This window comes from Seriola dumerili, unplaced genomic scaffold (assembly GCF_002260705.1).
Source record: "Seriola dumerili isolate Sdu_G_001 unplaced genomic scaffold, Sdu_1.0 BDQW01000435.1, whole genome shotgun sequence".
NCBI classification, from domain to species: Eukaryota; Metazoa; Chordata; class Actinopteri; order Carangiformes; family Carangidae; genus Seriola; species Seriola dumerili.
Genome location: NW_019174690.1, coordinates 128,104 through 142,177, shown reverse-complemented (window position 1 = coordinate 142,177; position 14,074 = coordinate 128,104). Strand labels below are relative to the sequence as shown.

Below are 14,074 nucleotides of genomic sequence, written 5' to 3'. Positions count from 1 at the left end.
TCACATTTTGTTTTGTGATGAAACATGAACGACTGAATTAAACATGAAATAGTTTTTCAGATCAAACACTGACTGAATCTGAATTTGTTTTTTTCATATGAATAAATATGAAAATCCAAAGACTTGTCCTCAAGGCCAGGAAGAGAAGTATAGTTTGGAAATGATAAATCTACTATTTGTTGATTATCTAGTCATCCCAAAGAGACACAAAACCACTACAAAGAGATTTAAAACAACCACAAAGAGACACACGACTACATGAAGACACAACGACCACAGAAAGACGGATTATCTAGTCATCCCAAAGAGACACAAAACCACTACAAAGAGATTTAAAACAACCACAAAGAGACACACGACTACATGAAGACACAACGACCACAGAAAGACACACAACGACCACAAAGAGACACACAACGACCACAAAGATACACACGACTACATGAAGACACAACGACCACAAGGAGACCCACAACGACCACAAAGAGACACACAACGACCACAGAGACACACAACGACCACAGAGACACACAACGACCACAGAGACACACAACGACCACAGAGACACACAACGACCACAGAGACACACAACGACCACAGAGACACACAACGACCACAAAGAGACACACAACGACCACAAAGACACACACAATGACCACAAAGAGACACACAACGACCACAAGGAGACACACAACGACCACAAAGAGACACAAAACGACCATAAAGAGACACACAATGACCACAAAGAGACACACAATGACCACAAAGAGACACAAAACGACCATAAAGAGACACACAATGACCACAAAGAGACACACAATGACCACAAAGAGACACAAAACGACCATAAAGAGACACACAGCGACCAGAGTTGAGGGGTTCACTGGAGGAGGAATGAACATTAGACATTTGAATTAAACACGCAGCAGCTTCTTAACTGATCGACTATTTTTAGTCACTGTCCTCTCAGACTGATTCAGCCCACACACTCTCTCCAGGAAACTCATGTTTTCTGTCTTAATCACTCATTAACATAATTTAAAATAACATAAAATAACTCCTACCAGCTCCACACCCTGACCTTTGACCTCTGTCCTTCCTGTATCAAAGGTGGAGCAGGTGAAAACACAAAATCTCTACCTGGATTTCCACAGAACTGCATTTTAATCACGACACTATAATTAACTCAGGAAGTTGACTTCTGTGGTTTGATGTGTTCACGGTGCAGCAGCCGGAATCTGCCGGCAGGTGGCGCGCTGCTACTTTCTCCCAAAAATCAAAGCTCGTGTGTGTTTGACAGGAGGACTCACTCCGTTGGTTTAAATACTAAACAGATCTGCTCTCTGAAAGTGGGCGTTCACACCTCCACATGCGCCTTGTTCCTATTTGACCTCAGACAGACTCGGCAGGTGAAAAGCTGTTGCCATGGAGACCAAACTCAACAGATGTGAAACAAATCTGCTCTGCCCACATATATATATATATATATATATGTTCCACCTGTTCTAGATACACTGGAACAGTTTATTAATATTTTTCAACCGATCTAAAGGGATCATCAAACTAATGAATTTATTAATATTTACATTACATTATTTTGTCAGTTAGTAGGTGGCAAGATATTTTATTACAAACAAGAAATAATGTGACTGACACAATATCCAGGTGGGACTTTGGGACTACTGTCATTTTAAAAATGAGAAAACTTAAATAAATAAATTGCTTGGGAAAAGATGATAATGGATAACTTATTTTTCTTAAGTGTCTCTTTTTATCAGGCATCTGAAATTGACAAAGAAGACATTATTTTCATTTTGTTTATTTATCATTTTATTTTTAATTTTTATATATTCTATACATTTATTTATATTTCATTGTATAAATGATAATAATTCCAGCATGTAATCATGTTATAGCTTTATTTCATTTGATCATTTTTATTATTTTGTTTATTAATTGATTTATTTTAATAAAGCTGGAAAAATGTATATCAGAAACACTTTTTTTCATTTTTGTGTGTGTATTTATTGTGTATTGCTTCATCAAACTAAGCTATACTACAGAGGTCCAACTAAACATGTGGAATTAAACAAAGATCTCAATTTTTCTGTTTTGACTGGTGTCACTATTTAAAGCACAATCACTCTCTTTACCTTCATTGTTCTCAGTCTGAATATAATGTGGACACGTTAGACTCTATAAGAGGCTTATAAGTTTTGAGGACTTTGACATTTCGATGCAAACTGGCTGACGTTTCTGGTGCCCAGAAGTATCTGCAGAGTGAGCGCTCTTCACTTTCTCGCCCCTCTTTGGTGAAAATCATTCCACTACGTCAAGTCGTCCCGTCCGCTCGGTGAAGATGTCTGCGACGGGTACAGGCGGCTGTGGACCCGGACCCGGACCCACCTCGGGCACCGGGTCCGGGGCTTCAAACCCCCGAAAGTTTAGCGAGAAGATAGCGCTGCATACCCAGCGGCAGGCCGAGGAGACAGCCGCCTTCCAGGAGGTTATGATGGACATCACCTCGACCAGGGTAAGTCTGAGACGGAGGCAGGAGGAGGAGAGCTGCCCGGAGGAAGAGAGGCCTTGCCTGGGCTTGCCAGGCTCCAAGATAACGTTATCTGTTCCCTCTACATGGCGCTCTGCTTAGATTTGGCGCATCTACAGCAAATATCAACTTAAGGCGATAGAGTCTGTAGTTTTTGTTAGACGTACAGTGTCAGCAGAAAAAGTTGTCGCCTCTTGTTGTCCATTTCCGATACGTCGTTAGCGTAGTTAGCAAGCATTAGCTGCGACGGCTAACTTGGCTTGTTTACTATGTTACGTGAACGTCGCTGTCACCCTGCTAGCCGCGAGACGTTCGAGTCGCCGCGGAGAGAAACGTCCCGCCGAACTCCGTTAAAAAAAAATCAGATCATTTCAGTGAGGCGTCACCTGTTGTCACACATACATTTATCAAGTAGGACATACATTAATATATTTCCCAAATTATGCTGTTCTGCTGGTAGATACGGAACTCATTTGAGACACTTAATAGCAGCTAATTTCATGACAATCAGAGCTACCTTTTAAAACAGAATACGCCTCTCCTACTGTAGCTAACAGATAACGTTAACTACACCTCATATAAAGGTGTGTGTGTAGTTTTTAATGTAGAGCTATCCCGTATTGAATAATAGACCCAAACGTTTTACTTTACGGACTTTAAGTTGTGAATTATCTGAGATCCTTACCAAGAGTGCTTACTGAAAATCAGCATTTTTATTAAAAACGGATTTTAGCGTGACGGTTAAAGTATTAAAGTCAAGACATCCAGAAGTCAGTTAGCATTGTAAACACTGAGTATTAGCATGTTGTTATCTGGCTAAACCAGGATGCGATGCTTTGAGTGTGTAGGTGTCCACCTGTGGAGTCAGAATCTAACTCACGTTAATCATTTATTTATGGCGCTACTTACTTAATTAAGACTTAATTAACATTTTAAAGGTAGACACCGAGGGGGAGCATGTTGAAGTTTGACTGTCCAGGTGAAAGGTGAAGTTAGGACACGGGTTTGGTCTAGTATTGACGGTTTATTTTTCTCATTTATTAAGTAAAAATAAAATAACATTTGCTAATTAAAGCTTCACAAATGCAAAGCGTCTCTGCTGGTTTATTTTTCACATCAGTTTGTGCTTGTTGGCAGATGCTTCTTTGAATTATCAACTGAAATTGTCATTTGGTTTTTGACATTTTTAAAGTGATTAAACATTTGAAGTTTGAGCTCAGAATGGTCTATCCTGTACAGTTGTTGTTATTTCCTCCGTGACATCACGCAGCAGTGGTGCATGATGGGTAAGTGCCAGGGATCTGCAGGTGTTTGGGTCTTTAGTCCGGCTTCTTTTTAAATGTATGTTGGTTATGTCGTTATTCATAAGAGCAGAAGTGCATAATGAAACTTTACCAGGTGTGATAGCTGTGGGTTTATGATGCTCAGGTAAACTGTTGGACCAATCACAGTCTGTGTTTACCTCAGCTCACTGTGATTGCCTGCTGTCTGCTCCACAAACACAGATTTGGCTTCGGGCGAGTGTGTTTTCACTTCACAGACAACAGACACAGAGACAGATTAATATCACTGAGTTTAATGTTATTTATATTTATCTTGACAACCAGAGTGGAGTGATATGATGAGATGTTGTTGTACTGTAAATCTCTAAATACTGGATTTTGATGTGATCTTTGCCTCTGTGTTTGATGTATCAGGTGTTTGACTTGTTGTATTTACCAAACCTGACATCCTCGGCTGGTTATTTCATCCAGTAACAGTCGACAGAAAATTAACCTGCAGCTGTTTTATTATAGTTTTTCAAAGCAAACATGTCAAACGTTCGCTGGTTGAAGGATTTGCTGCTTTTCTTTGTCGTATCTGAGAGTAAACTCTCTGGGTTTTGGATTGTTATAGAACAAGTTATTTGAATACATAACCACAGCGCTGTGGGAAACTATAACGGACATTCTTCCATTTTATCTGACATTTTATTGACAAAACAAACAAATTAATCAAGAAAATTATCTCCAGATTCATCGATAAGGAGAATAATCAGTAGTTGCGCCACAGTGTTGTACAACACTGGAGCACGAGATAAGAGCCTCAAAATGAATCTGTATCAAATCCAGTTTTTTTCACTTGATGCAGATTCTTAAATTAAGTGTTTAATGAAATTACCACACAGTAAATCCGAAGCAGCTATTGCACAAACAGGGAAGAAGCAGAGGGGTCAGTAAGGACCGAACCAGCAGCCACTTAACTTATTCGATCAAAGAATGATTAAACACGAGTGAGAATCTGACCGAGCATTCGTCATTGAACCAGTCTTCAGTACTCGGCACCACAGACAGTCAGTTCTCCGGGGTGTTGAGGTTTTACCCCACAGCCCTGCTCATAAATGTTTGTGATCTGAGTGTCAAGGAAATGATGAGAGTGATTGTTTTAGTCATAAATCGTGCAGCTGTATCTCTGGAACAAGTGTGTCTCAGTCTCCAGTGACAGGAAGAAAAAATGACAGTGCACAAGTTTTTTATTTATTTATTTATTTTAGCAGCAGCAGAAACCGGGAGATTCACTGATGTTCAGTGAAGTTACTGCAGAGAAGCAGCAGCATTAACCTGTGTGTTAATGATGCAGAAAGACATTTTGTAATATGTATATACAGCACACTGAGTGGCCAGTTTATTAGGTACATGCAGCTAAAACTGATGTGGTCTTATGCTGCAGTAAATCCTGTCGTCACGACGGACTCAATGTTCAGGTTTAGTTGAAAATGTGACGTTTTATTTGAATCATTTTTCAAGCAAACATGTCAAAACATTCTCTGGTTTTTTCATTCATTTTCTTTCATAATTTTCCTAATAATGTTTTTTTCAAGCATTTGAAAACAACAAAGAAGACACTTTTATTCACTTTATTTTTATTTATTTATATCTTTAATTAATTACGTGAATATTTGATGGTTTTCAGTAAAATGACAGTAAAGTGAATCTCTGGGTCGATTAAAACGAGCAGTTGGAGTAAATCTTCTCAGGCTGTGGGAAGTTAAACTAAGCGTTTGTTTTACTATGTTTTGTTTTGGTGGTTTTTGTTTACGATGCTAATTTTGCTGCTAACATAACGACACGATACAGTGACACAGCAGCACAAAGTATAACCTCCAGAACGACTGTAAACTTGAATCCACGCTTTTCTGAAAAGTTTCAATGAAAACTGAAGGTTGTAAACTTCAATAAAGTTTAATACAAATTTAGCCACAGTAGCTAATAGAGAGCTGCAGGGATGACATACGTCTTTAGGCTAACCAGGAAGTTATCATCACCCTGGTTCCCTCCGCAAACAACCAATGGGATTTCTCCATTGGCTTTTGGATTATTACAGATAATACACAACAAACTCTTGTTGTCTATCTTGATGATCAAATAATGTTTTAATCTTGTTTTTTAAAACAAAAATGCCACAACAGTTCCAGCTTCTAAAATCAGAAGATTTTATTATTTTATTATTTTCAGTGAACTGAATATCTCTGTGTCCTCGTGAACCACGATTGAAGACGACGTGTTGCATTGTGGGACACTATTTCAGGCATTATTAGGTATTTTTTGACATTTTATAGACACGGCTTTTATAAGACAGGAAGTCGTCATCAGATTTATTCGCAATGAAAGTCATCGTTAGTTGCAGCCCTAATGGAGAGGTTAATTAATAATGTCCTGTTGGTCCTCCTCCCCCTCCTCCCCCTCCTCCTCCTCCATGAACTGACAGTACCACCCTGTTGGGCTCTGTCTTTTCTGGGAATTCATCCTGTCCCTGTCCTTTATATACACACACCCACACACACACACACACACACACACACACACACACACACACGCAGCAGTGGGAGTGTGTGGGTGGTCCAATCAGCTAATAGCATCAGGGTGTGTGCGTTGGTGGCAGCAGTAGCTCTGTGTCGAAGCTGTTCGGTGTTGATATGCAGTTTGTGTTGGACTGAAACTTCACACACCGTTTTTATTTTCCAGGAAAGTGTGTGAACGTTTAGCAGCTTCATCAGGACGTGTGTCATAATGTTGGTTTAAATAAATGACATGCAGCAACTCTGTCAGCTTCACCAACACATCACCCAGCGGCTGAGTGCAGGTTATCACACCTGTTCTTTAAGTTAGGGCTGCAGCTAATGATTATTCTATATCAATCAATCGATTGATCATTTGATCTATTAAATAATGGAAATAGTGAAATCTTCATACGTCTTGTTTCCTTCGTAAAGGTTTTCAGTCAAAGTGCTAAAAGGCGAGTGTCTCCACTCAGCAGCCATCTTGGCTGCCATCTGAATGAATGGGGAGAGAGTCGTAACTTGACGTTCAGTGGTTCACGAGAGATTATAAACTGCGTGCAAACAATCATCAGACAAATGCGATTCAAAAAAAAAAAAAAAACCTTTTAAAGTTTGGTGACTTTGCCCCTAAATGATGTTTTAAAACACCTTTTTACTTGGACTGTGCACGTGCACGTTTCACATCATGTCTGACTCAGTTTACTGTGATTGAAACAGCTGAGATCGGCAGGAAATGCTCTCGTTTGAGCAGCTGGAACCGGAGAGAGTTTCTGTGTTCGTGCTTGAAAAAGTACTTAAACGATTAATCAGTTTAGAGCTGCGATGATTAACCAGCTGATCGTTGCAGCTGTAATTTAAATGTCAGTGATGCTTCATGTTCATCTACTATATGTACTGTCAGTATTTTTATCCAATTATCTCTGTCACAAAATGTTCCTGTTGAGTTTTAAAATGATATCAGCTGCTTTCGTGTCAGCAGGTTTTAGGTTTTGATTATTACCAGTTATCGATATCTGTCTCTCCGCCGCAGAAATACAAGATCAGTCAGTCTGAGCCGCAGATACGACGTTTAATATCCCAGTGATGAAGAAAGTGTTGATGATGGTGTGATAGTGGTGCAGAAGATTCACGATATAAATGGTGATTAAAACAGAACCACACTCTGTGGTTAGAGAAACTCACACACACCGAAATATTTCAAATCAAGTTTTAAATTGTGAAATATATAAACTTTTATAGTTTTTATACTTTTAAAAAATAAAAAATATACTTTTTTGACTTTTCCTTTTTAAAACCTTGAGAATAATTTGAAAATACAACTTTAATAATATTGCAGAGCAGTTCCAGCCATTTCCTTCCAGTTTTCAGAAGAGTTAAAGAAATGAGTTGGAGTTAGTTAGAAGGAGTTAGAAAGCTGCTTCATTTGAGACAGTTTTCCGTCAGCAAACAAACTCTAATTTAGTCTATTTTAAGATGTTTCTTCTCACAGGACTGTGATTTGCAGCTTCAGGGCAGAATACTGACTTCTGGAGCCCGAGGCAGGAACAGGGACTTTTAGAGGTTTCACTGGTTCAGTTAACTGGGATTTAATGTGCTGCTCAGCTCAGGCGGCCGTCTCTGAATTCCTCTGTCCTCAGTATGGAGACAGGAAACTGTCTGCATGATCTATAACAGTTCTATTGATCCAGAGAAAGTTAACCTTTGAATGGAGTCACAAGAACCGAGACTTCGGCACCAAGTCGATGCAAAACTCTGAAAATGTGACTGAAGAAACTGTAGATGTGCAAAGCTCCACACAAAACGTTCACAAAGGCTAACGTTAGCTTACTGAGCAACACTGAAGAACCAGAAGCTGCAGTTCCTCTAACGACCACTAGAGTCCGGCTCCAACAGTGAGTCAGTCCCCATAGACTCCCATGTTAAAATGCCCAACTTTACAGCAGAAATAAACATGTTTACAGCCTGGTACAAAAACTGTTTTGGTCTCTAGAGCTAATTTCCTCCTTCATGACACCTGTTTATATAACTCACCTGTTTACATTTTATTAAGGACTAAATTGATGGAGGATTTAGGGTGTGGCCTCTTTGAGTGACAGGTGGAGGAGCATACATTTGCCATAAACTGGCTTTTGGATTAGCTGGGAGTTAGGGGGCGGAGTCAGATGCTGCCAAGATGGTGACGGTGGAGCAGCTCAGAGACCTGAGGGTGACGTCACGGAGGCGACGTCCGTCTTTATTTACAGTCTGTGGTCACAACATTAGCTACAGCTGTCACTGTTCAGTCTGTCAGAATATAACTGATATTTAAATTGATTAAATAGTTTTCTGGTGCCCCCTCCCCCTTCAGAAGCTGAATAAAGTCGTCACCCCCACCCCACCACCACCAGCAATTTTATTCAATCATGAATAATAAGAAAGAATCCATTCATCCTGGTTTCCCCCCCCTCAGTGTGAGACCAACTGCATTCAGCTGAGTCATTTGAAGTGTTGCAAACTGGGGGGGGCTCTTTGTGGGGGTGTTTTGAACTCACAGACAGGATTTTACAGCTCGGAACAACCGTGGCAACTGTGTAATCTTTCGTTTGGATGATCAGATAATCAGCAGAAATACAGCGTCCGTGTTACAAAGTAAATCCACCAGGAATCCGTGCGTAGCTGCCCCCGCCAGCTGACGTCACACTGCATTGCAGCAATAGTTGAACCAGATTCAAAACCCCCCCCACCACCACCACCACTACCACCACAACCCCCATCCCCTCTGGAAAACCCCCAGTAGCATTGTCTCAGACATCTGATGTTATGTTATTGACGCATTCGATTATCATCTGTCCATTTCCTGATCCAGAAAACAGTTTAACTTGACGAAACACACACTGGCCATGACAGATAAAGGTAGTGAATGTACGGCGGCCAGGATGTGTCCAACGCCAGGGAGTGAATATGATCGAGTTCCTGCTTCCACATGGAGCTGGTGTGTGTCGGTGCTGGGAAACGCTGCTGGTATGACGACTTGCAGGGAAAACGAGGTGTGTCGGTGGTTTGATGAGCGTCTTCTGTCTGAGGCGTGTCACAATTGAAGCTTGTCCAAATTTTGATTATTGTTCAGAAGGTTCATAAAATAAAGTCCTTAAAGTTTCTAGCTGTGTGTTTTTTTTTAAACCTGGCTTTTCCTCTCATCAGTGCAGTTTCTGATTTCTGTAAAGACTGTGTGTGAAGCAGCATGAATGAGCTGAAGTCATGACTGAAAGCTGCCGTGATCAGGCATTTGGTGTTTGTCAGTTTGAAAGTGTCGTGTCGCTGTGTGCAAACAGTGGTTACTGTCTGTGTTTGTTAGTCTCTGTGTTTTTATGAGTCACCGTGAGTTTTGTTTTTCTGTTTTTTAGGGAAGACGCTCGGTGTTTCTTCATCGTCTCACCTCTGCAGCTGTTTGAACCGTCCTCGCTTTAGTTCTGCTCTTTAAGATTTTAACAAACAGTGATGTGTTTCCTGGAAAAACCTCAAAAACTAAAGCCGTGAACATGTAATATAAACACAAAAATACTGATCTTTGTTAAACATTTTATATATTTTAACAAATAAATTAAAAATGTAGTTAAAAAATTTACGGACCATATTTATTAGATACTATCGAGGAATGAAAAAGACCTTTTCATTTGATATCTAAAGATGAAATGAGTAAATCTCATCAGTATCAGTGAACCAGTCAGCATGCAGCATGCTTGGACCAATGCTGTGGTAGTGGTATGACACTTGAGGTTTTATTTCTCAGCTGAGGGAGTTACTTAAAGGTGTTGCACAGAATCTCTTAAACGTTTCCTTAGTCAAGGGAAAAAGTCTAGACGGTCGGACAAATCGTAAGCTGTTGGTCAAATCTGTGACGTAAAATCAGTTTCTCGTAGTGAAGGGTGTCTCCTGGTTTTATAGCCGTTAACTCGGCCATTGCAGTTAAGATGCAGTCAGAGGTAGCTTTAGTTTTTTCCTTAGTTTGGTCGCTAAGCTCTTTTGTACAACGGTTTAACTTCCTTAAGTTTAAGACTAAGATAAGGAGAAAACCTTAAATATTTAAGTGGATATTTTAAGGAGACTTATGGATGTTTTTGTGCAGCTGTTTTTATTTTAAGGAAACCAGAGCTCAGACTTTGAGGAAAATCTTAACCCAAAGTGTTTTGTGTAACCGGCCCCTTTGGATTTAAAGATGTAAAGAGACTGAAAGTGAAAGTCAAACTAACATTTGTACCATAATGTGTGCTGTGTTGAGAGGAGGCTCTGAGCCTCTCTTCTGATTGGCTGACTGTTTTCTGAGTGATCCAATAAAAATATAGCAGATTTCAGGTAAAAACACTCAGAGAAACCAAATCCTGTAAAGGTTTGGATGGTGGGTCCAGGTGGGCGGGGCTTGGTGACTGCTTTGTTGTGACATCACAAAGTTCCAGAAGTCCTGACGGCTGGTTTTAAGGCTCAGTTTCTGAATACAGGCTGTGAGCATTTCTCTGTGGACTGAGGCTTTGATACTTTCACAGTATTAATATAGAACCTAGACCTGATCTATAATCACACTACACATGGACAGAGACCTTTACACTGGAGGAGTTTTAATTTAAATAATATATGTTGATAGAGTGAAAACAGAATCTGATCAGCTGTAACCTGATGAACATGCTCAGAGACGATGTCCTCTCACGGCCTGAGAGTCGTGACGAATGAGTTTCCAGCCTTCAGCATAAACGATGGAGTTCTTCAGTAAATGAGTCAGTGCCTGTGATTTATCAGCCTCTCCTGTCTCATCAACACTGAGTCGGCATTTTCTCTGACTCCTCAACTCTGAGAGCAACTCTACAGCCAGAATCTTTTTCTTTTTTCTCGAGGAGGATGATTAAACCTAAACCGTGGCCGACCCCCGTCGCTCGTCTGTCGGTTTACTTTGGGAATGATTCTCCTCTCTGGACAATGATTAGTTCACTGGCAGCAGCAGGACTCAGACACTGAGGCTTTTATGACGGCTGCTACATTAACATTAACATTGAAACAGCTTTAAAACAAAGCTGTTGATATGAGTTTATTATTTGTGAAACGCTCGCCACAGAGCCAAGGACACGGACGGATAGAGAACAAGGACAGGAGAGTAAACGAGTTCATCACTCTCCAGCAAACTGGGCCAGAGCGTGCGTGTGCGTGCGTGTGCGTGCGTGTGTGTGTGTGTGTGTGTGTTTGCCCAAATGCTGTTAATATACACCCATATTTATAGTTTTGCAAACTTCAACAGTTTCTCTTGTGTTTTATGTTTTAGTTCTCTGACAGGAATCTGGTTCACAGCAGGTTTAAAATAAATCCCAGTGTTAAATGTTCATTACACACAGACACAGTTCATACTCTCCTTGCTCCGTATGTTGTGAGGAGAAGTCAGAGGTCGGCAGTGAAACCTGTTTTGTCAGTTATAAAGCTGGTGGTCTGAGGGCAGTTTCCATCTGTCCTGTGATTTTGTTCGACACCTCCGTCTCAAAGAAAGACGTGTTGTCTGAGCGAGCGGCTGCAGGAGCCTGATGTCAGAACATCAGAGGAACGTGTTTTATTTTAGCAGTAAAAGCATAAGTACGGTGGCCCTGAGAGCTCAACGCTCTGCAAACTCTCACAACACAAACAAGATGCAGAAAAGTGACAAACCCTGGCACGCACATAGATGTATTAGAATACATCTATGCACACTTGGTGGTCAATGTTTTTAATTTCCCAGCCGGGTTCATCACTTTTTAGCGTCCCCTGGAAACACTTGGGTTGTTCTTGTGTTTGTGTGGAGAGAGTTGAGCTCTCAGGGCCACCGTACATGACAGGCTCAGGAAAGTACAGCAGCAGACTGAGAATATTTCATTCATGAAGATATTGTCCTGAAATCAGCAGGTGCGTCAGTGAACGTCTCTTCAGGTGGAGAATTTGTTTTTGTTTTGTTTTTCTTCTATAACTTGATTATTATGACCTCCCTTTGACCTCTGACCCTCGATGTCCTTCCTGCTGGTCACGTCCCTGTTTAAATAATCTATTGTTAGTTACAGGATGTGTGTACGACGCGTTGTCCTGTGACTTGTGTGTTGGACTGTTAGCCTGGAGCTAACGTCTCCTGCGGCGGTGGTTGATCTGCTTTAAAGCGTCGGTGACATGTGAAGTGATGCTGCTGCTGACCTCACTGTCAGCCGCTCTGATGACGGACACTTCAACAGCCGGACACAAAGTCAGTGATTGCAGGAGAATCATTGACGTGCAGCTGCACCGGGCGGTCGGCCGGAGCTGACCTTCAAGTCCACCGGTGAACAGGGAGTTAGGACAGGACAGGTCGCCGTCCAGTGGGCGAAACCTAAAGAGTTTCTGGTGTCGTATAAGACTCATACAGGAAGTGACAAACACAAAGAAACAATCTGCACAGATAAATACAGTTCATACACCTGGAGGGTTGAAGGAAATGACGACTGACATCTATATAAGATCATCTGATTTAATAATAGAGATTGTGATACTTATAATAAACAGGGCTGAGCTATGTGACAGACATTGCGATTGCGATGTGAGTCACCATCGTATCGGAGCCTTTACGACGCCTTCGTGTTCCCTTACCTCTGCAGAGGATGATTTGTGGGCAGGGACACCACATTGCTTCATTTATGGTCTGTTGTGACACATTTTATCTTTTATTTATTTGGATATTGCACTTGGCTATAATGTGATTTCCATAATATTACGATTGGTTGTTCAGCTCTAATCAAAAGCTTTATTTCTGTCGGACAAGAGTCATAGCTTTTACAATGAAACAATAAAACAAGGATGAAGACAACAAGGTTAAAAGGACAAGACAACCATCAAGAGAAAGACACATTCAGAGTCAGGCTGGTCCAGAGTCTCAGGCTCCGACCGGAGGGACAGTCAGAACTGAAACAACACATTAACCTCAGCGAAGGTGAACGAACCATCAGGGTTTTCCTTTCTCATGTTGACTCATCTAAAAATCCAGTCGTGCTCAGACTGTACTTGACAACTTGTTTGAGTCAGTGTTGTATGTTCACGTCACCCTGGTTGTCCATGCTGTGGTTTCCTGTGACGCTCTATTCTACACACACTTCTCTGGGGAGTTTTTCACAGTAACATTTACAGTTTTTTTTTTTTTTTGATCTTGCAAATAGCTGATTGATTGTTTTCTTGATCTTCTACCTGTTAATGTTAATTTTCCCTCTCGTCTGTCTGTTGTTTCAGCTTCAGGCTCAGAAGCTCCGTCTCGCCCGGAGTCAGGGTCCGTACTACGGCGGCTCATTACCCAACGTCAACCAGATCGGCAGGAACCCTCAGGACTTCCAGGTGACGACCAGAATCCCTCCTCTGATTTACTCAACACTCTGTCCTCCCATTCATGTTTCCAACCACACTAACACCTGAAAACACACACATATCTGAGCAGTCACCTACACTGAGCATGTGCGAGCCGGTGTAAACAGGAAGTAGATTGCTTCCTCTGAAGGAGGAGCAGCAAAGACAGTTGTAGCATTAAAACACAGAATGTGAGTGAACAACAGCTGCTAGCAAAGACAATAAGGTCTGTAACACTGTCATTCATTATCATGTTGTGTTCACCACTGGTAGTCCAGGCTGAGGAGAGCCAATCAGGAGAGACCGTGGCTGTGACCTCATCGTTTACAAAGGTCTCAGTTTCTGAGTTTCCAGACTAC

General features: G+C 41.2%; 1 protein-coding gene across 2 annotated transcripts in view; it reads left to right on the top strand.

Moving 5' to 3' along the window:
* Positions 1–2,028: 2,028 nt before the first annotated feature.
* The window catches only part of LOC111234090 (CREB-regulated transcription coactivator 2-like), a 36,431-nt gene continuing 24,385 nt past the window's right edge, over positions 2,029–14,074 (top strand). For both annotated transcript variants that reach the window (XM_022762008.1, XM_022762006.1), the window contains exons 1-2: positions 2,029–2,533; positions 13,605–13,706. In XM_022762008.1, coding sequence (XP_022617729.1) covers positions 2,360–2,533; positions 13,605–13,706 — 276 coding nt within the window. In that variant the 5' untranslated portion in view covers positions 2,029–2,359. The remainder of the gene's footprint in view (positions 2,534–13,604; positions 13,707–14,074) is intronic.